General features: G+C 37.7%; 1 protein-coding gene across 3 annotated transcripts in view; it reads left to right on the top strand.

Annotated features, from left to right (window-relative positions):
- Positions 1–14,868: 14,868 nt before the first annotated feature.
- Positions 14,869–23,604, top strand: part of ATP11B (ATPase phospholipid transporting 11B (putative)) — a 101,025-nt gene continuing 92,289 nt past the window's right edge. For 2 of the 3 annotated variants that reach the window (XM_033126677.1, XM_033126687.1), the window contains exon 1: positions 14,869–15,185. In XM_033126677.1, the coding sequence (XP_032982568.1) occupies positions 15,159–15,185 (27 nt within the window). In that variant the 5' untranslated portion in view covers positions 14,869–15,158. The remainder of the gene's footprint in view (positions 15,186–23,604) is intronic. The other variant, XM_033126670.1, reaches the window with a different exon arrangement.

The following is a 23,604-nucleotide window of genomic DNA, read 5'->3' as shown; positions in this document are numbered from 1 at the left end:
TGTTTGGAGCAGGTTATATGGAACAATGAGTTCTTCAAGTCTTCTCCAGATAATCCCCTCTGCACTGATGAGTGTCAAGCAAACTTTTTCCATTCCAAAAAATGTACATACCTTTATTAGTGAGCACGGTGTGCTCCAGGCCACACTTCAGAATGTAAACATAATGGTGGATGCACCGGGATCAATCACGTCCAAAAGTTAACTTCCTTTTCTGTCTCTTTGAGGTAAAATGGACCTCACTAGCCCTATCTCCCTTGAATTATATAGTAGCAAATACAGCTCCTAGCACATAGTAGGGCCTCAGTAAATATATATTGAAATGATGGCTTCTCTTGTGCATGTTTGATTGTCTCTCACGAAGGATAGGAGACAGCTCACCATTCTGAGAATATTTTTATGACTACGTATGACTGGACCATTTAGTCTCACAGTGTGGCCCTAACGTCAACAGAACTTCCCACAACTTGGGGCACTTTTTTTTTTCTTTTAATACACACTCCTCCGGTTCCCAGGGAAAAAACAATGCAAGAAAATGAGGATAACAAAACTATCACCAGCTCAGGCCCTCTCCGGGGTACTTGCTAGAGATTCAACTTCCCCTCTCGGGTCCCTTCTGTCACCCATCAGGGTCCCATGGGATTCCACACTCTCCTTGCTCCAGCCCTCAGCAACTACAACAGCTCCCACCAATTATGATCTCCCTGGGTGGAATAGTGAGGAGTAGCTCCAGCTTCAGGTGTGTTCTTACAAGTTTCTGAGCTCGGATCCTGCCTGCAGCCACCTTGCACCTGCGGAAAGGTGACCGTGGAGCAGCCTGCATCCCTCCCTAAATGCTACTGAAAGTCCTAGGATTAACTATCACCAGCGAGCCATGCAGCCACAGCCTTAGAGCACCAGGTGTGGCTCGGGGCCCAGGAGAGATAACAGATGAGTACCTCATCCCTGCTGCTGCTTTGGGGTGAGGTTGCTTTGTGCTGCTGCCGGCAGACTCCTCCACTGGTCCCACGGGTTTCATACAGAGCCAAAAGCCCCACCATGAACTTGAATGGGTCAGCAAGAGATAGGCACAGGGTGCTGTCCCAGAAAGAGAGCCAGACTGGGGCCTCCATTGAGACACCTCCTTGGCCCTGCCCCTGATGCCAGGCATATTTTCCAAAGGTCTTCTGCTTATTCCTTCTCCAAATGCTATGATATGTATGGATAAAATGTACAGCTTCTCTCAACATATCCAGGGTATTTCTGCTTTTTCCCTAGTGAATATTCCTGCTTTGGTGCATGGATATGGCATATTTAATATTAGGAGACCTACTGCATTTTGTTAAATAAAAGTGAAATTTGTAGCTGGCAGATTTATTAATTCATGTGTCAGTACTAAGTAACTGCCTTTAAAAGATACATAGCACTATAACAATAGCATTCGAATTTCCTTTAATACTAAGGATAGAGTTGTATAAGTGACCTGGACATTTACGTATGCTAAATTGGAGGCTGGCTTTTTATCAGAATGGAGAAAAAGACATGGTAGATGAGACACAGAAGTAGAGAAGCAAAATATAATGCCAAGGGTGTTTTTTTTTTAGCCTTCGGTATTCAGATTTTGGACACTAAAATTATATATAAAAAAAAATACAGTTTTATTGTTTTATATATTGTATATAAAAATGTTACTTTTGTAACTTACAATTCTTGGTTAGACTGAGTATCAAGGTTGCTATGTTGGGGGCCGAATAAACGAATAAGAATGAATACATATAGAGAGATGATCACAAAATTCAACATTGGCTAAATTAGTGCATATAGGCTTGTTGGCAGAATAATGAAAAGCCATGCTCATCATCCTAGTACTTAAATACATATTATTACGGCTGGGAACCAGTTAGGCGAACAGTATGCTCATAGCTTTAAGGTAAATAGTGAAAACATTATGAAATTTAAAATCCACTGTGCAAATAGTCAGACACAGGGTACAGAATTCCAAAGCGACTCATGTTGGGCCTGGGAAGTCAACATCAACAGTCAGCTGACATTTTTTAGTACATTGTAGTAAAGAACAGGGATTTTAACCTGAGAGGGACCTGGGTTTGAATCCTGACTCTGACACTTGATCTTGGGCAAGTCACTTAACTTGTATGGTCTTATATGAATTTCCCCACCTGCAAAATGGGAATGATTATATTTACATCCCTACTAACAGTCAATTATTTAACAACTGGTACAGCTTCGGCACTAACCATTCAGAACAAACTCTGGCCTTGGTCCTGGACCAGGGTCCTGGAGGGCTGCTGTGCTCATTATTAACTCTTTAGTTTCTAGATTAGAGGACAAGGCTGATGGGTCCGCAGGAGAAGAGCTGGGCAATCAGGGAAACAGGGTGGGGAGGGCACCTGGGGAGTTTAGGGCAGCAGCTCTCCACTGCCCACTATGGAAGTATTTCAGTGTTTTAACACCCAGTTTGGCCATCTGGCCGTGTAACCTCATTATGCAGAGCTGATGTGAGGATTAAAGGATAAAATGTAGGTAAAGCACTCAGCATATATTAAGCTCAATAAATGGCATTTACATTACTAATAATAATAGTGTCATGACAGGAATGAAATAATGCCAACTTCAGGACTACAGTGAGGATTAAATAAGAAAACGTGTTATTTAGTTCAGGGTTTGTCTCCTAGTAAGTGCTTAACACACAATAGGCATTATTATTGATATTATTATTGCTGTTACTATTATTATTATATAATGTCTGATGTGTGGATTAAATTGGATTCAGTGGATTAAAAGATCAATCAGGGCCAAGCAAATATTGCATATGTCACAGCTTTTCTAGCTACTAAATGATTACTGCATTCAGGTTGTAAAATTATGGAAAATAACATGAAAAACTAGTGAATAATTTTAAGAAAAACAGAGTTTTCCTTTTTCAACTCCTACAAAACATCTTACAATCTGGGAATACACCTAGCTTGTCAAATAGCGCAAAATTAAATTCATAAATGTAATTGCATCTGACAAATTATTGACTGTAAACCCAGAGAAAGTACAATATAAAGTGACAAAATGATCAAATGAATTCTAGCATCCTTGAAGCAATTTCCATTTTCATTGTTACTGATAACTTAAAATTCAATGGTATATATTTTTTCATTTCTGTGAGTTTATATTAGAGAAAAAAATAATGTTTCTGGCTAAATTAGCAAACAGGTAATGATTTTTCCTTAATGAAATACATCAGCTCAAATCTTGAGAGTCTTCTGAAAGCTTTCCCAGACTGCTCAATTTAACAGTTCCTCAGACTGTGGTTATGCAAAATGAAATAGCTATTTTAAAATCCCCTGCTTATTTTCCTTAAAATAGACATCCAAAACAGGACATTTAATGGATTTGGGGTTTGTGGGTTTTGAGCCTCAATGGTGTCTTGGAACTCAATATTAAAGCAATTAATTACCAAATTGCTATTTCATTTTACAGTGACTTAAAGTCTCCAGGGTATAGTTAGTGGTCTAGTGGTTTGGAAAATGTGAGTGAGATGAAGTGAAAACTCTACTAAACTTATCTACAACTAAAATTAACAGTATTTTCTTATTATCAGCTTTATTTTAGGTATGATAGTAAAGGTCAACAGATTATTTATTTTATTCCACAAAATAACAATCTTCCCCATCGTTATGAGGGAGCGGCGTTCAAGGGCATCAACCACCCCCGGAAGCCCAGAGCCAGAACTGAGGGTCTTACTTTCAATTTTGATTCAAATTTATTTTTTCCACATTTTGATGGTAAGCTCAAAGTTAATTTTCATTACCAATGAACCAATATTACATTGTACCACAAGTTCTGTTATCGCTTTAAAAGGGATTTTCCCACTCAAGTTATACTAAGAGAACAGGCTGCCATCACAAACTCTGTTTAAACAGAAAAAAATTTTAAATGGTACTGATAGGTAATCAGATGCACACCATTAGTAAACATACAATGTGCGTATATAATTTTCTGGCTTCTGTTGATTCACTAGCCTTCAAAAGGTTCACTCTATCTGAATGATGAAATAAAGACAATTGCTTGCAAAGAAAGAAGCCGGCACCAGTTGGGGATATGGAGGAAATAGGTAAGAGCAAGATATTGATGAGCTACTATTCTCAACAGAGATGACATTGTTGGAGAGAGAAATACAAAGAAGCAACACAGACTTTGAGCACCCCCAGCACTGCATATCCCAAAACATGTCTTTTATTCCACAATTCTTTTATCTGAGCACCCTATTGAGAAGATCTCCTCACTTATTACTAATTAAATTTGTTATGAAGAAAAACTGGTTTAGTCACAAAAATGTGTAGTGTTTAATAGTGTGATTATTGCATCACAGTTAAACTGCATCTTTCTAGATGTAGCCAAATTTAATTTAATTTAATTAAGCATGCTTGTACTGTCAGTCTAACACTTAATCAATAGGAATTTGAGCCAGGTGAATAAAGAGGAATTAAAGAGCAGGCTACATTTGCTCACCTTGGATATTAATAATGATATTAAATAAAACATTAAAATTAATAAAGCATTCAAGTTATATTAAAACAGATGATCCACAGCAGCAAATGTCCCACTTTGAAGAATGCAGATGTAGTACGACTTTCTGTCATTCTCCCAGGTTGGATGTAGTGATGCATCTCCTCAGATTCTGAGCTAAGAGCCAGGGAGAGGCTGGGAACTGGAATTCTGGGGAAGAAGAGAAATCCAAGAAAAAGGCTTCCAGGTTTCAACTGGAAACAAATTCCAGCTATATGCTCTGCAAAGAGCCCCAATGAGAATTGTTAAGACTCTGAGATGTTTGCTCATCTGTCCATGATCTGACCCTCAAATAAGAATAGGCTATTTCTGGAACTCAACCAGCACACTCAGCCCAGTGCTGAGGACCATAAGGGCACGAGTAGGGGTTAGTAATGGAGTATCAGTTTTAGGGAATCTAATGGAGACAATATTGAAACTACAAACTATCCAGAGTTTGAAGAGCAACTTGATAAAACATAACAGATGGAGCTAAAACTGATAGATGCAACCTAAAAACTGGCATCTCTCCCAATATACTATTTAATTAACACAGAATAACAGCTGCATTTTCTTGCCTGACATAGCAAAACAACTCAATAAAGTAAGAACAAGATGCCATTCATAATTCTAATGCAACCTTGTGGAGCTCTCACATTCACTGAAGTTGTCATTAATTACTGAGTGGGACTACGTCCTATGAATTAGACTTCAAACACATTACAATATTCACAGTTAAATTATATTTACATCTTTCTATACTTAAATAAAAACAACATACAGAAAAATAATACAGAGGAAAACATATACGTAGTGTGTGTTTGAAAAGTTGTTTACCTTTCCTACTATGATCGTGAGGGATTTTTTCCCTTTTTTCCATAGTACAGTGGAAAGTCACGGAACGATGCATCTAACAACAATCTCCCCTTTATTTACAATGATAATATTGATCCACCTTTATATGATTGAGCTGAATTTCTGGTCATGCTGATAATACCACTGAGTTACATGCTCCCTCTTGTCCTATTTTGGGACTAGAAGTGCAAGCTATGGTCGTGGGACAGAGTTTTCCTCTTTGTAAAGAGAAAGACTAACAACCATCTCTGAGGGTTGAACCTACAATTTTAAACTCATTAATACCTCTGGAAAACAATCCAGTGAGCTACGTAATAAAACATGCACAGATCACCTGCCCATATCTTCCCATCTGGGCATGCGCATACACACACACATGCATAAATATACACGCACACACTGACAACCATCACCCCTGCTTTGTGTGGATGAGGTGCAAGCTCCTTTTCTGCAGACAGAATGTTTCTTCAAGCAAGGTCACTGACTGATGACTGGCAAGAAATATTGCCCCATCCAGAAAAGTTACTATGCCACAGTTGAATCATTGAGGACCCGGTCAATGAACAAGCAGGTCGTAAGTTGGAGGTATCAGAACTAAGAAATTTCTAAACTTTATCTTCTACGGACACTCTTTATTCTATGTAACTAGAAATTTCCTACCTAGGTATAGTTAGTACATTTCTGAATTGTTTCACATATAACATTTTTATGACAGACATAACATTGTGTTGCTGTTAATAACATAATTCTAAGACAGTGCCCCAAGTCTTAAACTATGAACTTGAGGGCAAGGTCTGTGGGAATGTTAGTCCAGGCATTTATCGCAATGGCTAGCCTTTGCTGAATGCTCAACAAATACTTGTTGAATAACTGAATGGTGGCAGAAGAGATGAGGTGGAGGGAGAGCCCCAATCCAGCATCTGGACCAGAATAGGATAGACTTTAATAAGATTTTATGAATGGGTCTTACAAAATTGTCAATAACAAATTCATTGTCATGACAGCTTTATTATATATTTGACTAGGAATTGTCTAGAGGAATCAATTTACCTCACCAGGGTAGCAACAGTAAGCAGTCTGTGAGGTCTTTGATTAAATCAATATTGTGAAGGAGAATGCTTCTTATGTCATTTGTCTTCACCTAGTAAGTCATCATCTTATTTTATCCCCTTTTTACTCATAACAGTTTAATTTACCACTCCAGAATATGCCCCGATTTCTTAATTGTTGTTTATATTTTATTTTCACTTAAAAGTTGTTTATATTTTACAGAGTAGCTGGTAAGTCACAAATATTTAGCTCTTGAATGTCACAAATGGAGTCTCTGCCCTACAGAAGAATAGAGTGTCAGAAGACAGACATTAAGTAGACTGTAGCAAACAATTACATGATCACCGGTGTGCAAAGTACTTGGAGACGTTCAGGACACTGGGAATGCTTTATGGGGAGTGTGCAGAACAGCTGACTCAGCACTTGCTTGGGGCACCAGCAGAGGTGGGAGGGAGGGAGAGAAGGAGGAAGGGAGGGAAGGGGAGAGAGAGAAAGAGAGAGAATAGGGCAGCATGTGAGAGAGAGAATAGGAGAGAGGGGGGGGGAGGGAGAGAGAGAGAGAGAGAGAGAGAGAGAGAGAGAGAGAGAGAGAGAGAGAGAGAGAATTTGAATCAGAAGACAATCTAGAATTTATTTAGGATCTATACGCTTATGTTTTGTTGCACGTCATATCAAAAAAAGTAAATGTTTATTTCATACTTCTACTTTGTTTCTGAATTCATATAGGGGGGCGGCCAATAGAATCTTTTATGTGCTCAGGGTTTATAAATGTCTTAACCTAGCTCTGCAAGGGGACCTAACCTTCTCTGAAGGGTAATTTATAAGCTGAGACTTAAATGATGAAGACGAATTAGCTGAGTAACAAGACAGAAGATATGAGAAATGATTCCCAAACAGAGGGTACATGCAGAATGTGAAATGTCCCACAGGTGACTGAGGCCACAGTCCTGGTTCCATTCATCTATTTCTTCTCCTCTGAAGGGAGTCATTTCCAAAGGCAGACTCATCAGATCCTGTCTGTATACATGAGGAAAAGCCACCTTGCTGTGAGAGTCACGTTGGGACATTGACCACAGCAGTCATAGTGACACAGATACAGAGTTCAGTTTCGTCTAGCTTTATTTATATGACAGAAAAATTTTGAAAACGTACTATGTGCCAGGCTAAGTGCTAGGGATACCCAAGGATGTCTCCTGCTCTGGGTTCTTGTAGATCTACTGCCAGATCTCAGTGCTCTCCAGTCGAGGTCTTCCTCTCACCTGACTCGCTAAGAAGTGTGGCTTCTCCTCCTGGTTACACTCTGTTTCTGCCCCAGTGTCCTATCTCCCCTAATCCCAAACCAACCCAGCCACTGTCTTCAGTCCACCCCAGAGCCCTTCTTCTCAGGCAACCCGAACACGAAGGAAGCAACAAGCTTTCTGCCTGCCATCCAGGATTGCCCAGGATTCTGCCCTGTTGCACCGTCACCTGCTCTCTGATACCCCCTTGCTGTTATTACCATGACTCTCCCACACCCTTCCATAGGGGTAAGCTATTACCAAAATCAGACGTGCAGGTTAACCCCTTGTACAAGCAGCCACTTTTCTTCCTGTCTCTTTGAACTAGTATTTCTCAATACTCACCTTCCAACCCACTCTACTTCTGCAATCTTAATGAACACAGCTCTTGATTTTTCTCTTTGACTCAGCACGTTTTCTTCTTGCTCACATTGTTTTCCTCCTTTCACATAGGCCGTACCTGGCTTCAGCCTTTATTCATTGTTCTGTTTCCTTCCAGTCAATCTCCTACTCACACCAATGAACATTTATAGTCATTTGTAAGGTAGTGAAAATACATACGCAATTGTGGTGTAGATAAAGGACTTCAAGTCACATAATCTTCAGACTAGATTATTTGGGGTTCATTGTTATATCATCTTAAAACCAGTCTTTATGACTTATAATAATGAATGGTTATCTTTTATTTCCCTTTATTCCTTCTGTTCAAAATAGATTGAAGATGGCTTACAAAATATATACAGTATAATAAAATATTAAAGAAGTGGAGTAACCAACCAAAGGGAAACTAAGAGTAGACAAATAAGAAGTCAGGGTAAAAATATTTCACAAAATGTACACTAGAGAGTCTGGGAACTTGCTGTAAGTAAGCTTCTGAATTTTCTAACTACCAACACACAACAGAAGGAAGCACATTCAATTACACAATTCAAAATGCTCAGAAGATTATAAAGCAAACGAATTGCACAAGAGAAGCATAGTCATATGTGGTAATTCATTTCTGCAGGCTTTTGTTACGAGAACACAGTGAGATGAGTGAGTGGCGTTCTCAGCTGCACCTCCACAGTAACAACAGTCATGGGGTTCCTCAGGCTGTTTCTCTACCACCCCTAGACTTCACATGTTCACACGATCCTAAACTGCAGCCCAGCAGAAGTGATCATGGGAGGGGTCAGAACAAGACTATGCAAAGACAGATTTTTCTTAATTTCAAAGGCCATTTTTCTTAATTTCAGGATAAAATTTAGATCACCTAAGTAGAGTGCATAGTCTTCAGGAAATCCTCCATTAACTCTCTTCTCCCAACAGATCATGTCTGCAAGCCAGACAGGTGTGTTGGCAACTTAGGGCATATTCATTTCCATTAGCAGTCAGCAGAATTGGGGATAGGCTTAACGCTGGTTTATCGAAGTTACGGAAACAGAGGGGAACTGAGGAAACATTTGTGGGCTAAGCCAGGATTTTCCCCAAAAAACAATTTTGGATCCATTCTAACATGTATATATACATATATATATATATATATCTTTTATCTGACATATATGTGTATGTACATATACATATATATGTCAGATATATATATGTCAGATATATATATGTCAGATAAAAGGGCAAATGCCAAGACTTTGCCATTGAACTCAGATGTGATGGTTAAGCCTAGAAAATCTATGAAGCAGCTGTCAGTAAATACTTACCTGTGCAGTCATTTTCTTCCCCATTTTTTTCACTGTGATAATATACACATAAAATTTATCATCTTAACCATTTTAAGTGTACAGTTCAGTAGTATTCAATACATTCATAATGTGCAATCATCACCACCACCCATCTCCATAACTCTTTTCATCTTGTAAAACTGAAACTCTATACCCATTAAATAATAACTCTTCATTCCCCCTCTCCCCAGCCCCTGACAACCACCATGTTACTTTCTGTCTTGAAGACTAAGACTGTCTCTAAGATCTAATGCAGTCATTTTAATCAGGAACACACACACACACACACACACACACACACACACACACACTCTCATAAAATATCTAATCTCAAGCAATGAAACTTCCTCCTTTCCTCCATAAGACAAAGTGTTACAAAACAAACGCCTCTAGATGGCTAAATAATTTGATCTATTGTGTAGCACATGAAACCAAAAGTTGTTTTAAGTATTGGAGACTATTAATAGCAGTTTGGGTTTTGCTGCAGCTGCTCTGAGGCCATCAATCTTTCCATCAGTAATTCCATCACAGGCTGCTTGTCAAGTTAAGCTCCTCCTCTCTAAAGACACGTAAAACTAAGTCAGAAAGTAGACACGTTCATTTTTCTGTTTTTTACAAGAGAAATGACAGAATACTGTATCTAGTTCATGCAAAAGTAGTATCAAATTATTAAAGGGCAACTTAAAAATAAGGAAGAAGGAAGGTGCAGAACATACTTATGCTTTACATATTTGGCTTTTTAAGAAAAAGATTGTTTTTGTGGATCCTAATTCCCATAATGGTTTTCAGTTTCAGTTCTGTATATGTAAATAGTGAAAAATTAAAACTAAATTGATATAACTTAGTCCACCACTGATAACTGTTTGAGAAACTTTCAAGAAAAGTTGCAAAAATGTAATGTGATATGTTCCTAATGAATTTCTTCACAAAGTGATAAAATATGTAATCCTGGTCAGTATTGGAGAAAGCTTGCCTGAAGTCTGTTTTTTCTTTGCCTAAAGTTTGGTCTATAAATTCTGGAAGGATAATCAATTACAAGAAAACTGCTTTTTAAGTGGATTATTTTATAATATACTAGATTTATGATATTGAGAAAGTAGAAAATTGCCCTATTAAAAAATGAGATACAGCAGCGTCTAGTGCCCATCTGACGACTCTGTAGCTAAAGAAATAATTAAAGCAATGGATTGTCACATCTTAGTGTCCTCCAATCAGATTGACCCTTGAAGAGTTGTGCCCCGAGTCCAAAGAATGGTGACCACCGGTCTTACTGTATAGCTTAGAGTCTATGGAAATCATTTAGTATGCTTTGCTTTATTATATCACTTTGATATTCCTGAACTAGATATTTTGTCCCAGCTACTCAGTTATTGACATTAAATTATTAATTCATTTAACAAATATTTATCAAGTACCCTTTAGACACTATCGGTACCAAAATGAATAAGCCAGGAATCTTGACCTTAACAAGGTCACAGTCTGTGCTTTCTTTTCTATTGATGGTCCAAGATGTTCTGATGCAGAAAAATATCCCTCTTTGTTTTGTCTGTGTCACACCTGAGAATCTCTATTACACCAACCCAGGATGTGCTTTTCCTGGGAATGAACACGTCTCACAAGTATATCAAGTACAGAATTATAGTAACAAGTTTACTCAACAAAAAGAACCATATTTACCATGAATTCAGTGGCTGTTATGTGGTGCTGGTAAATTTACTCTCTTGGAAGGTCACCTCACTTGGAATGGTTTAAGTTTCAATTTCCTTGTCTATCACCAGAGCACAACTTCCTATAACATGCTTTACTTCTGGCTGTTTGCCATTTCAGCACTTTTGAACTCAGTGCTTCACACTAGTAATAATTTCTACCTGACCATTCTTATCTCTCCAACCTATCACATAGAATATCTGTGGGATAACATTCTAATTTCATCCTGTCATTTCCTTGTTCAGAAAATTCCACAGATTGCCCATTTCCTGTAAACTCTTGTGACTAGCCAGAAACTCTCCCAGTACTATGCTTCACCTTACTTCCCAACCCCACTTCTTATTACTCCAAATTACGTAGTATTAGGTTGGTGCAAAAATAATTGCGGTTTTTGCAAATGTTTTTTAAACCTTTTAAACTGTAATTACTTTTGCACCAACCTAATAGTTGTACCTTAAACACCTTGAACTTCCTTTGCTCTTTAAGGATTTATTCCTGCTGGAAAGCAACCCCCCGCCCCCTCATCCTCCCATTTCAAATTCAGTTTAAATTCAGCAGCTTTCTTCTGAACTCTCCCCAATTGCTATTGCCCATATCAACTTTGTTTTTGTAATTAATGACTATTATCGGTATAGCTCTTTAGGACTTAATCCCATACTGACGTGGACTGTTATTTAACCGATTCCTTTCTGCATCTTCTCTTTCCAATTAGATCATGAACTCCACCCAGAGAGAAGGGGCTCACCTTAAAAGTTGCATGTGTGTCTCCTCCTACTTTTAGGTATTTGTTATGCAGATATTTGGCACGCAATACATTTAAGAAATAGCTGTGGAATGAATGAATTACCACTGACTCCAAATACATTTTTCCTTTCTTTTATAGCCGGTGCCTGTCTTAAATCCTGTGTATTCCCAAAGCAATGCTTTTCAAACCTTTCCAACCACAGCCAAGAGGAAGAAATTCTTATTGTGACAAAACAATACATATTACTTACACTGTGCTAATATATTCTGATGCTTTGTATCCTGTTTTTCAAAATACTGATCATGATAAACTAAATTGATTTCCTCATCACTAAAGGGTTATAATTTATAGCATAAAAATACTCTATACTCCTTGAATTAGGATGAGGTATAGAATATTGCTCTTGAAAAATGCTTAGAACAAAACAGTGCTTTATGTTCTCATTCTCTTCCTGACAGTTTGAGTTACAATTATGATCTTTACACAGTTATCTTGAGATCATTTCTCACCACATTCCACCATAGCATTTAAAATCAATTCCTCCTCCCACTTCGACCTTTTGAAATTTGGAACACAGTTAAACAGTAATTCACAAAGTGTCCTCTAGATTTCTATTTCTTATGTTGTCTTCACAAACTTTAGTGGCATATAAATATAAATTTCCAGGCCTAATTTCAATCAGACAACTTGCAGGTGAATAAAAATAGGTATGATCATATTTTTGTATCTTTACACGTCTTAAGAGCTTGCATGAGCTTTGTTACATGACCATCCAGAATCTGAATCCCAGCTTTGCCAAGTTACTTAACCTGAGCCTTTATTTCCACACCATACAATTGGAAATAATATGAACTTCAAATGTTATGGGGGTTAAATTAGACCATGCAAGAACAGAGCTTAGGGCAGGGCCTGGGACACACAAGTGTCCCACAAATGGTAGTGATGTTTTATCACTATAATAAATAAGTAAATGTATTTCAAACTTCCTTTTAGTGTCATAAAGCAAGGTTCAGTCACAATAACGAAAGTAAGATTTTTTTAAATCTTTAAATAGCTAATTTTTGTGGTTGGTTTATTTATAATATAAAATTCTACTGCTGGTTTTATAGATCATAAATATCCCAAAGGAAAGACTCTATTTGTGGTGTTGGATAATCATTATATAATAAGGACTGTCTATTATTTAATAAGGAATGTCTATAATGTTTATATGTATTATATATATAATATATATGATATATATAATAACTTGCCTAGTCATACTAATCTCATTTAGATGTTTTCACTTTATAAAATGTTTTTTTAAAGAAACCAAAAATTGCTCATGCACTGTTGGTGGGATTGCAAACTGGTGCACCCACTATGGAAAATAGTTTGGAGGTTCCACAAAAAATTGAAAATAGAACTACCTTGTGACTCAGCAATTCCACTTCTGGGTATTTATTCAAAGAACTCCAAAACACTAATTCGAAAGATATATGCACCTCTAAGTTCATCGCAGCACTATTTACAATAGACAAGATATGTAAGCAACCCAAGTGTCTGTCGACAGACGGTTGGATAAAGAAGATGTGGTACATATAGACAATGGAATATTACTCAGCTATAAAAAAGAATGAAATCTTACCATTTGCGATAACATAGATGGACCTAGAGGGTATTATGCTAAGTGAAATAAGCCAGACTGAGAAAGACAAATACCGTATGATCTAACATATATGTGAAATCTAAAGAATAAAATAAACCCCAACAAACAAAACAGAAACAGACTCATAGATACAGAGAACAAATTGATGGCTGCCAGAGGGGAGGGAGTTTGGGCAGCTGGGTGAAAAAAGTGAAGGGATTAAGAAATACAAATTGGTAGTTACAAAATAGTCATGGGGTGTAAAGTACAGCATAGAGAATATAGTCAATAATATTGCAACAACTATGTATAATGCCAGCCGGCTACTAGACTAACGGAGGGATCACTGCATAAATTATATAAATGTCTAACCACTATGCTGTATACCTGAAACTAATATAAAATAATATTGAATATCAACTGCAACTAAAAAAAAAAAACTTAAAAAGGAAAAATAAACACCAGAAACTCCTGTGTGTTGAATGATGTGTGCTTTAATTCAGTAAAATTATTGCACACCATACATGTTTGTAACACTCAAGATGTCTATTGACTGCTTTTGAACAAAGCGAGATTTGTCACTTCATTTCAGCTTCCCAAGTCAAAGCCCTGCTCCAGCTGCTTTTACATTCCTTCTTACTTCTATTTATCGTTCCTCATCTTACCTAAGTCTTGCTACTTCTAGAGTGTTTTTGATTGCAGGAGTTTGGCAGTTAACAGTAGTAAACAACTATCTTTCCATAAAGTATTTTTCACCCTAACCTGTTCCAAAACAGAATATCTTGTCTATTCTCCCAAAAACACTGGTCCAAACTGGATCAGGCACAGGGAAATTGTAATCCCTTTCAAAATCACTTACAGGGAGTGATCAAGATTCCCCCACTCAGTCGTTTGCTAAAGAAGAGAGCTGCGTTATGCATTGAGACTAAGGCTTTGACAATCTAATTGAACCAAAAGTGGAGACCTCGGGATTAACCTTCAGCCACTACTCTTGAGATTGTTGCGTATGTATGTTGGGGAATGGGGGTACCAAAGGAAGCAGAGGGGCAGAAACAGACCTGCAACAAGCGATAGAAACAGAGGAGTCGGCCAGAAGCTGCAGACTCCACGGAAATGTAGACACACAGCCGCGACTTAATCCTACCTCTGAAAAGGGGGAAGGGGGCAGAACGCAAAAACCACTTTCGAGAAGCCCGCACCTGTCCCCGTCTGCTGCTGACCTTGCTCACATGGCTAAGCCCAGCAGCACACGACAGGGGCCGAGAGCGCGGGGAGCCTGGGTCCCGGCCGCCCCTTTCGTCACGTCCGGGGGACGGGCCGGGGCGCCGGGGGGCGGGCCCGGGTGGGGCCGGACCTGGCGGGGGTGGGGTTGTGGCGGTGCTTCGGGTGACCACGGTCAATAATGAAGGTGGCTGCGGCGCCACGGCAGGCTCAGCAGCACCGGGCGGGGGCGGCGCCGTGGCTGCGCCTGTAGAACCTCCGGGCAGAAGCGGCGAGATGGGAACCCGGCTCAGGGAGTGAGGTGGCGGCGGCGGCCAGCAGAACTTCAGCCAGAGGGGCTCTTCCGCTCACCCCTCTGGCTGATCGGCCTCCACCTGCAGCCCCTCGGTCCCCGCGTCCCGCGGGACCGGGACGGCGACAGTGGGGGCATGTGGCGCTGGGTCCGGCAGCAGCTGGTAGGTGCCTCCATCCCCTGTCCCGCCCGCGCGGCCTCCCAGGCTTGGGTGGCCGGGGAGGGCCGGCGGCGCGGAGCCGCGAGGCTGGGGCGCGGGCGCCTGGCTAGGCCGCGGCAGCGGAGGGCGCGGGGACCGGAGCCGGGAAGCCCCGCGCAGCCCCGCTGCGCGACTCGCCTCCAAGCCCCGGCCGATCGGGCGGCGGGAGGTGGCTGCTTCCTGCCCGCGCTTCTCGGTTCCTCACTCATCCTCGCCGATCTTAGGCGGCTGCGGCCAGAAGCGGGGGTCCGGAGCGGGGCTGGCGTCCCCCGAGGAAACGGCGAGGGAACGGCAAGCGAGTAGGCCTTGGGGAGAGGAAAGAGGCTTGCGTTTCTTGTCTCTAGCAATTTGGGACACGTTTGAGTGAAGAGGAGGGGGCAGGACTTGTCTCCAGCTCCCTTTCGTCACTGATTTCAATTAGTGTCACGATTCAGTGTTGCGTTGATTATCCAGGAGGAGGGGACCTTATCTCGTCTAACCCCTCTCTCAACAAAAGAAACGTTACCCATGGCCTGGGTGAGGGAAAGAAAATACTCCCAACACCCCCGTCTAGTTTCGGAAAAGATTTGTACAACAGTTACGAAGGACGACGTTTTCCTTCCAACCTTGCCCGCACCCCACCCCCAAGTGAAACTTTTGGAATGTAGGCCTTACTTTTTTCCGTTCTTCTGAAGGCAGTTTAAGCGAGACAGGTTTGGAACCAATGGAATATCTGGAGGAAAAAGAAATCTTAGAAGAGGGTGATTTAAGGCATATCAAAAGCGCCACCTTTCTCATAATCAGTTCAGAGAGAAAAATCTGTCCTGCCTCCTGGCAACTACAACAGGAAGGCAACAGTGGCATATTAGGACAGAAATTGCTCCTGGCTGAAGAAGCCCAACCTTGTCTCTATTTTGAGGTTTGTTACTGGTTGCTGCTAAATTTCTAAATCGCACTAATTAAGTGCTTCTACAATTCATTGGTTTCACTTACTAATTAAAAAGGCAATGAAACCAAAACGATTTTTGTGAGACTAAAGCATGGATAACTCTTCTCCCCTGCTCTAGAACAGCATTTTAATGTTAAGACTATTTCAGATCCAACCTTCTGTTAATTCATTTTGCAGTGGACACCAATCTCAAAAAAAAAAAAAAAATCTTATAAATAAAACTAGACTGCCTGCCTCTTTCTCAAACAAATGTTGATTCTCTGTTTTTATCTAATTGTAAATTCAGATATCCCAGATATATAACTCATTAAGAAACAGAGCTAATGATATCAATGTAATACCGTATTATGGTAATACTTCGACTTTGTTTCAGTAAGCCATAGAACAGTAACTTGACTCTGGAAGTTAATTATTACAGGTCTCATGCTTTTGATTTGGCAATCTTCATGTATAGAATAGAAAAGGCTTACTTACCTGATGGTGTTTTTGTATGATAGGAATATCATTCTACAGTGGTTCTCTTAAAGCTTTTCCTAGTAGATTTAATAAGACACCACTTCTCAATGTTAGGTATTTTTGTTAACCTGAATAAAATCCTGGTTGTATAACCACTCCTCCTTAATATAGACAATTGGTAATTTTTTTTTTTTTTTTAAATGGCTTCATATGAATACAACTGAAAGGAAGGGCAGGAAGTTGTGTGGTTAATTTACAAGACAACTGCCTCACCAGGTGGTTAACAAGCTGAACAAGTTGCTATGCATAAAAAATACTATCTCTGACATTTAGCTGCCCACCTCACTGGCTTTATTTTTAAGTTATCAGATCTTCTAAGTATGTAATCAGACCTGTGCCAGTGTAGGACTTTGTGTCTCTGATTAACTTTGTACAGTCACTTAAATTATACATTGAGGATAGTGGATACACAGAGTAATAAAAGTATGTTTTACTATCCCAGTTATAAACAGTAGTTCTAGTTACTATACCAGGAATTACTTAACTCAAAGTCTAGTTTACATTATACTTCCATTTGCTCAATGGATTGAGTCACCATGTGTTTTAGCAATAGGTTCATTTTTAAAATTCAGATAAGTGAGACAAATTTGGGGAAATTAATAAGTAAATCACAAGAACAGGTTTTTGGAGTCATAAACACACTATTTGTTATATGAATCCTGATTTTCAACAATTTCTATTCTTTTGCCAAAGAAAATTTATTGTCATTTTATTACAGAAACAACTTCTGTGCTCTAGTAATTTCTCTCTAATTAAAGAAATATTTGACTCCCTTATCTCCACAAAGCATTTTCACTATTTGACATGATGAGAAAAATCAGGAGATTGTCAGAAGGTTGATGTTTTCCCTTGCGGAAGTAAAGTGAAAAGATTGGAATCATCCTTTCATTTTTCTTAGTCTTTTATTCTTTTTTGATTCAAAATGCTAGTTATTTCACACTAAGATTTTCTTATGGTGTCTTTCTGGTACAATTAGTATTATCCATAGTGTACCCATTTCTAACGGCATATTATGTGTATTAACCGGTTAAAGATGACAGCACCTTGATTATAATACTGGAAATGCCATTAGCTACTCACTGTATTCTAATAGTTACATTTGTATGGTAGTCGTTGACCACATTGGCTATTAAAATTCTAATTTATTAGATTAAAAATTAATGTGACTATTACTGTGTTGGACAAATCAGAGTAGAACATTTTGATTATCACAGAAAACTCTACTGGACGGCACTACTTTATACACTTTTAAATGAAAGTCTTTGTAAATACATGTTAGTTGCTTTGTAATATTTACAGGGCAATGTAATGCTGTGTTTTTAAAGCACTTACTTTGTGCAGCCATTGTAATATTCTAAATGCTGAGGATACAAATGTAGGTCGTTGAAAATCTTTTTCATTTCTGTATGCTCAGTCCCACACAGCACTTGACATAGAGTAGACATTGAATACATGTTTGCTGAATAGGTGACCAGTCCAGAAGAAAGCTAGAAAACTGATTTTACAAAAGTACAACTTAATGTTGTCATACTAAGATACCATTCTTAAATTGTTCCATAAATGTAGTCCCTTCAGATTTGTATTGGCAAAGATGGAAGGGTTGGTAAGATTGTCTTCTGATTCACTAAGAAAAACGGGATGCTCTTAAAATTCTCTTAACTTCCTGTTCTCTCATCAATCACACTCACCAAACTTGCTTTTAACTGTACTTAATTCTTCCCTTTTCACCTGTCACAAAGGAGGGTGTGATTATCCTCTTTTTAAGCTAACCATTTGTCCTCTTAATGGGGTCCACAGACCCCATCAATTATCTGTACTAGTACATTTACTCTCTTTTCCTTCAACCTATGAACATGTTCAAGCTTCCCTCTACTATTTTGGTTTGTCTTATACCTGCAAATGTCAAATTGTTTTCAATTTTCTTTAAAAGAAAAATCGGTCTATTCTGCATAATAGAGCTGTCTGATACATTGAAACATGACTAGTTCAAACAGGATTTCAAAAAGAGTATTAAAAAAAGAATGTAAAATATCTCAATTTTTTATATTGCTTACATGGTGAGATAATATTTTGGATATATTGGGTAAAGTAAAATATTATTACAAGTAATTTTACCTGTTTCTTTTTACTTTAAAAAAATAACAAAATTTTAAATTATATATGTGGCTTGCATTTGTGGCTCATGTTATATTTCCACTAGTGCTGCTGTGTTTCTATATAATACATTATCTAAGTCTAGATATCTCACTCTCTAGACTACGCTGTAAATATCTTAGGACGGGTCCGTATCTTGTTCTTCTTTAAATCCCTTGCGCTCAAGAGAGCAGCTGGCCCACTGTAAGTACTCACATACCAAATGTTGGTTGAATAAATGAATGAGTGTCAGATTTATTTCAGTATCAGTTTGGAAGTACCTGCATTCTTTGCCTTTCTCTCAAGGAATGAATAAAGAGTAGGAAAAGGCAGCACAGGCCTATGGTGGTATTATTTTGGTGTGGCTAATAAGTTTTAACGTCAGGAATTAATGTGTAAGAACCTAGATCTTTGAAGATTTGCTTCTATCCATATATTCAGACATACATTCCTAGATACCCAGTTTTTCATTTGGTTAGGGAGCATTACAGGAATCCCAAGTATCCCAGCAGCACTGAAATTAGGGGACCTTGACCAGATCCTCCAAAGAACCTAAGGATTGCCATTATTGTCATTCCGTATCCCTTCTGTCCCTGCGGTCTGTTTTCAACATAGCAGCCAGAGTGATCTTATTAAAACACAAGTTAGATCATGTAATGCCTGTGTTTAAAACCTCCTAAGGATTTGCTTTCTTGCTCAGAGTAAAAACCAAAGTCTCAACTTGATCTGTATCATTCCCCAGTCCCACCCTGCCCTCCAACCACTTTTCATTTCCCATCATTCTTCACTCACTCTGCTTTATCCACCTTGGAAGCCTTCAATTCATCAGAAGTGTCAGGCATACAGTACTTCACTCTCAGGATCTTTACCCTGGCTGTTACCTCTGCCTGGAATGTTCTTCCTCCAGTTTTCTGTTTTTTTCACTCCCTTCAAGTCTTTATTCAGTTGTTACCTTATAAATGAGGCCTTTTCTGGACATCCAATATAAAATTGTAAACTTCCCCAGTACTTCCCTAGCCCCCTTCCCTGCTTTATATTTCTCTTAGCACTTAATACTATTTAATATACTCTATAATTTTCTTATTTGTCTCATTTATCTCATGTAGGTAGCGATTTTGGTCTGTTTTTAGTTCTCCATGTAACAAAGACAGTTTCTCAACCCTGCATCCACTTTAGGTAACACCATTTCTCTCATGTTTACCTATTAATTCACTCAGACATTTTCTGAACACCTGCTCTGTGATAGCATGTTGCTAGGCTCTGGAATGACCAAAATGAACCCCTGTCCTAGACAGCCTTCTGGGCGTCTCTTCTTCCCTAATGGATATTTGCATTGTTGTCATTTTTTTTCCTATTACAAAAAAGTGCTGCAGTGACCATTCTTATGTGTATTTTATTTATTTTATTGGAATACTTAGAAGTGGAATTGCTGGGTCATGGGGTATAACATTATGACGTACTAGATATTGCCAAATTATTTTCCAAAACATGAGAGTTCCCCTTTACCTACATCTTGGTCAACACCTTGTACTATCAGACTTGAAAAAAATTAGCACTCTGATGGGTGTGAATTATATCTCATTTTGCTTTGATTTGCATTTTCCTGATTGCTAGTGAGATTCAAGTGTCCTATATTTCATTCATATGCATAGATTACCCATTTTTCTATTGGATAGTTTGACTTTATTAGTTCTTTCTGTAATGCTAATTCTTTGTATCATATGTTGTAAATATCTTCTTTCAGTCTGTTCCTCGTATTTAACTTTGTTGATGGTGTCTTTTTTGGTACAGAAATTTTAAATTTATTGGTAGGTAGGTTTATTAGGCACATGATTTCCGCTTTTTATTACTTATTTAGGAATTTCCGCTGTCAAGATCATAAAGCTATATTTCTAATGTTTTCTTCAAATTGTCTTAAAACTTAGTTTTTCAACATTTAGGTCCTTAATATATCTGGAATGATTTTTATATATGGAATAAAGTAGATAATTTATTTTCTTCCATGTGTACAGTTAATTGACCCAATGCTGTTTATTGAAGGAGGCATCTTATCCCCACTCATCTGTGTTGTTTGCCTTCTGTGTCATAAACCAGCGTTCTCTTGTGCATATCTTGTTCTCTTTCTAGGTCTTCTGTTCTGTTTCATTCATCTGTTGATCTATTGGTGCACCAATAATGCACTGTCTTAAATATAGTATTTTTATAAGTCTTGATAACTGGCCAGGCAGAACCCCCAATCCCTTTTCTTTTTTTTTTTTTCTTCAGAATTTCATCTTTACTCCTCCATATACTATGTATAAGTAGTCTAATTTGGTGGAAAATCTTTCTAGAATTTTCATTGGCTTTGCATTGAATTTAAGTTTCTTCTATTTTCCCTTTTGGTGATGTAGAACTTATGGATTGTATTTTCATCCTTTATTTTCCAGCTATGCCTGTGTATTGAGTATCTCTATCTGCTTATAAATAATATACAGATTAGAAGATTTTAATGCCAATATTCCCTTTCTCACCTTCTACATCACTGTTACATAATAGTTTAGTTCTTTTTTCTCTTTTATTAGTTTTATTGAAATACAACTAACAAACCATACCATTTACTCATTTAAAGTATACATTTCAATTTTTTTTAGTATATTCAGAGTTGTGCAGCCATTGCCACGCTCTAATTTTAGAACATTTTTATACCCTCTCTAAAAGAGACTTTCAACCCATTAACTCGCACTCTATTCCCACAAACCTAATCAATCACTAATCTACTTCTGTCTATAGATTTGCCTACTCTGGACATTTCATATAAATGGCATCGTACAATATGTGGTATTTTATGATTGGCTTCTTTCACCTAGCATAATGTTTTTAGGGTTCATCCATGTTGTAGCATTTATCAGTACTTCCTTTTTTATTGCCAAATAATATTCCATTATGGATACACACATTTTGTTTATCCATTCATCAATTAGTGGATATTTAGTTTGTTTCCACTTTTTGGCTAATTAGAAATAATGCTGTTTTGACTATTCGTGTGCAAGTTTTTGTGTGGATATTTATTTTTCACTTCTCTCGGTTATATACCTGAAGAGTATAATTATTGGGTCATATATTAACTCTATTTCTAACTTTGAGAGGAATTGCCAAATTGTTTTCCAAAGTGGCTGCACCATTTTACATTCCCACTAGCAATGTGTAAGGAGTCCTCATAGTCTTGTCAACACTTGCTTTTCTCTTTTTGATTACAGCCATTATAGTGGTTGAGAATTTGTGATTTTGATTTACATTTCCCTAATGACTAATGATTTCAAACATCTTTTCATGTCCCTTTTAGCAGTTTGTATATCTTTTTGGAGAAATGCCTATTCAGATCTCTTTGCCCATTAAAAAAATTATTTTAAGTGAATTCACTTAAAAGAGTTTTTTTACATGGTCTAGATACAAGAGCCTTGTCAGGTATGTGATTTGCAAATATTTTCTCAAACAATGTGTGGTGGTGGTCTACGCATATGTCTTTTTAAACTCAAAACATTTTCTAACTTTTTAACAGTTACTCACTTTGATTTTTACTACAAGGATTTTAGTGATTTCTTTTACTCACCATTGTTTTCTTCTGTACCATCTCTTCCCTCTGGATTTACTTTTATTCTTGTTGAAATGCATCCTTTATTTATTTTAAGGCAAGAATTACTATGCACGTAAACTCTCTTAGTTTTTATGTCTTAAAATGTCTTGATTTCACAATTATTATTGAATAGTAATTTAGGTAGATATAGAATTCTAGATTAACAATTACTTTTGCTCAACATATTGAAGATACTACTTATTCCAGTGCTTTCTGGCATTTATTATTGCTGATGTAAAATACACTTTTAATCTGATTGTCATTACTTTGTTGGTAATCTCTTTCAATTGTTTTTAAGATTGCCTCTGTCAATATTTCGTAACTTTACTATGCTGTATCATCATATTTTTCAAAATTTTGTTTTTCCAGCTCTGTACTTACATGTGCTTTCAATCTGAAGGTTCTTATTTCTACATTCAGAAATTTTTTCAGCCTTTGTTTTCCTTTAAATATTGCTTCTCAGCCTTTAACTTTCTCATTCTAGAACTCTTGCTTGATGTTAATGTGTCCTGTATGGTTTTTAATTTCTTTTTCATATTTCTTGTCTAATTTCATTCTGTGCCACTTTCAGTGTAAATTTCTTAGTTCTTTCCTCCAGTGCATTAATTCTCTCACCTGTGTCCAATCTAGAGTTTATCCTGTCTTCTGAATTTTTGATTTAAATGACTTTTCATATCCAGAATTTATTATCGACTTCTTTCATTTCCATCTGTTCTTGATGTATGTCTGCCTGATTTGTCTCAATATTACGTTCTTTAAAACAACAACAACAACAAAAAACCCCAAAAAACATATCATTCTGTTATCTCTTAGAAGGTTTAATACATATTTAAAGGTACACAGCTTTTTTCAGCCTCTTTTCACTTGACCATCAATAATTAAAGAGTCTCTAGTTTCCTAATTATATTTTATATTTATTATACTTGTACAATAAATATCTATTAGTAATAAAAAAGGGAATATGAAGTTTAGAGTTACTTGAATCTTAAAGGAAAGAATTGATGATCTGATTTGTGACAGTAGTCTGAGCATTCACTAGAGACACAAGTGTATGCAGAAAGCCATAGGATGATAGGAAGTCTGTAAACACACACTGAGTAACTGAATTTAATTACTCAGTTGATGAGAGTATATCAACTCATCACAAAGATGTTTCTTAGAATTACCAATATAGAAGATGTGATAGTATATGA

This window comes from Rhinolophus ferrumequinum, chromosome 2, assembly GCF_004115265.2.
Source record: "Rhinolophus ferrumequinum isolate MPI-CBG mRhiFer1 chromosome 2, mRhiFer1_v1.p, whole genome shotgun sequence".
NCBI lineage: Eukaryota > Metazoa > Chordata > Mammalia > Chiroptera > Rhinolophidae > Rhinolophus > Rhinolophus ferrumequinum.
Note: the sequence above shows the minus strand (reverse complement) of the source record. Positions and strands in the feature narration are given on the sequence as shown.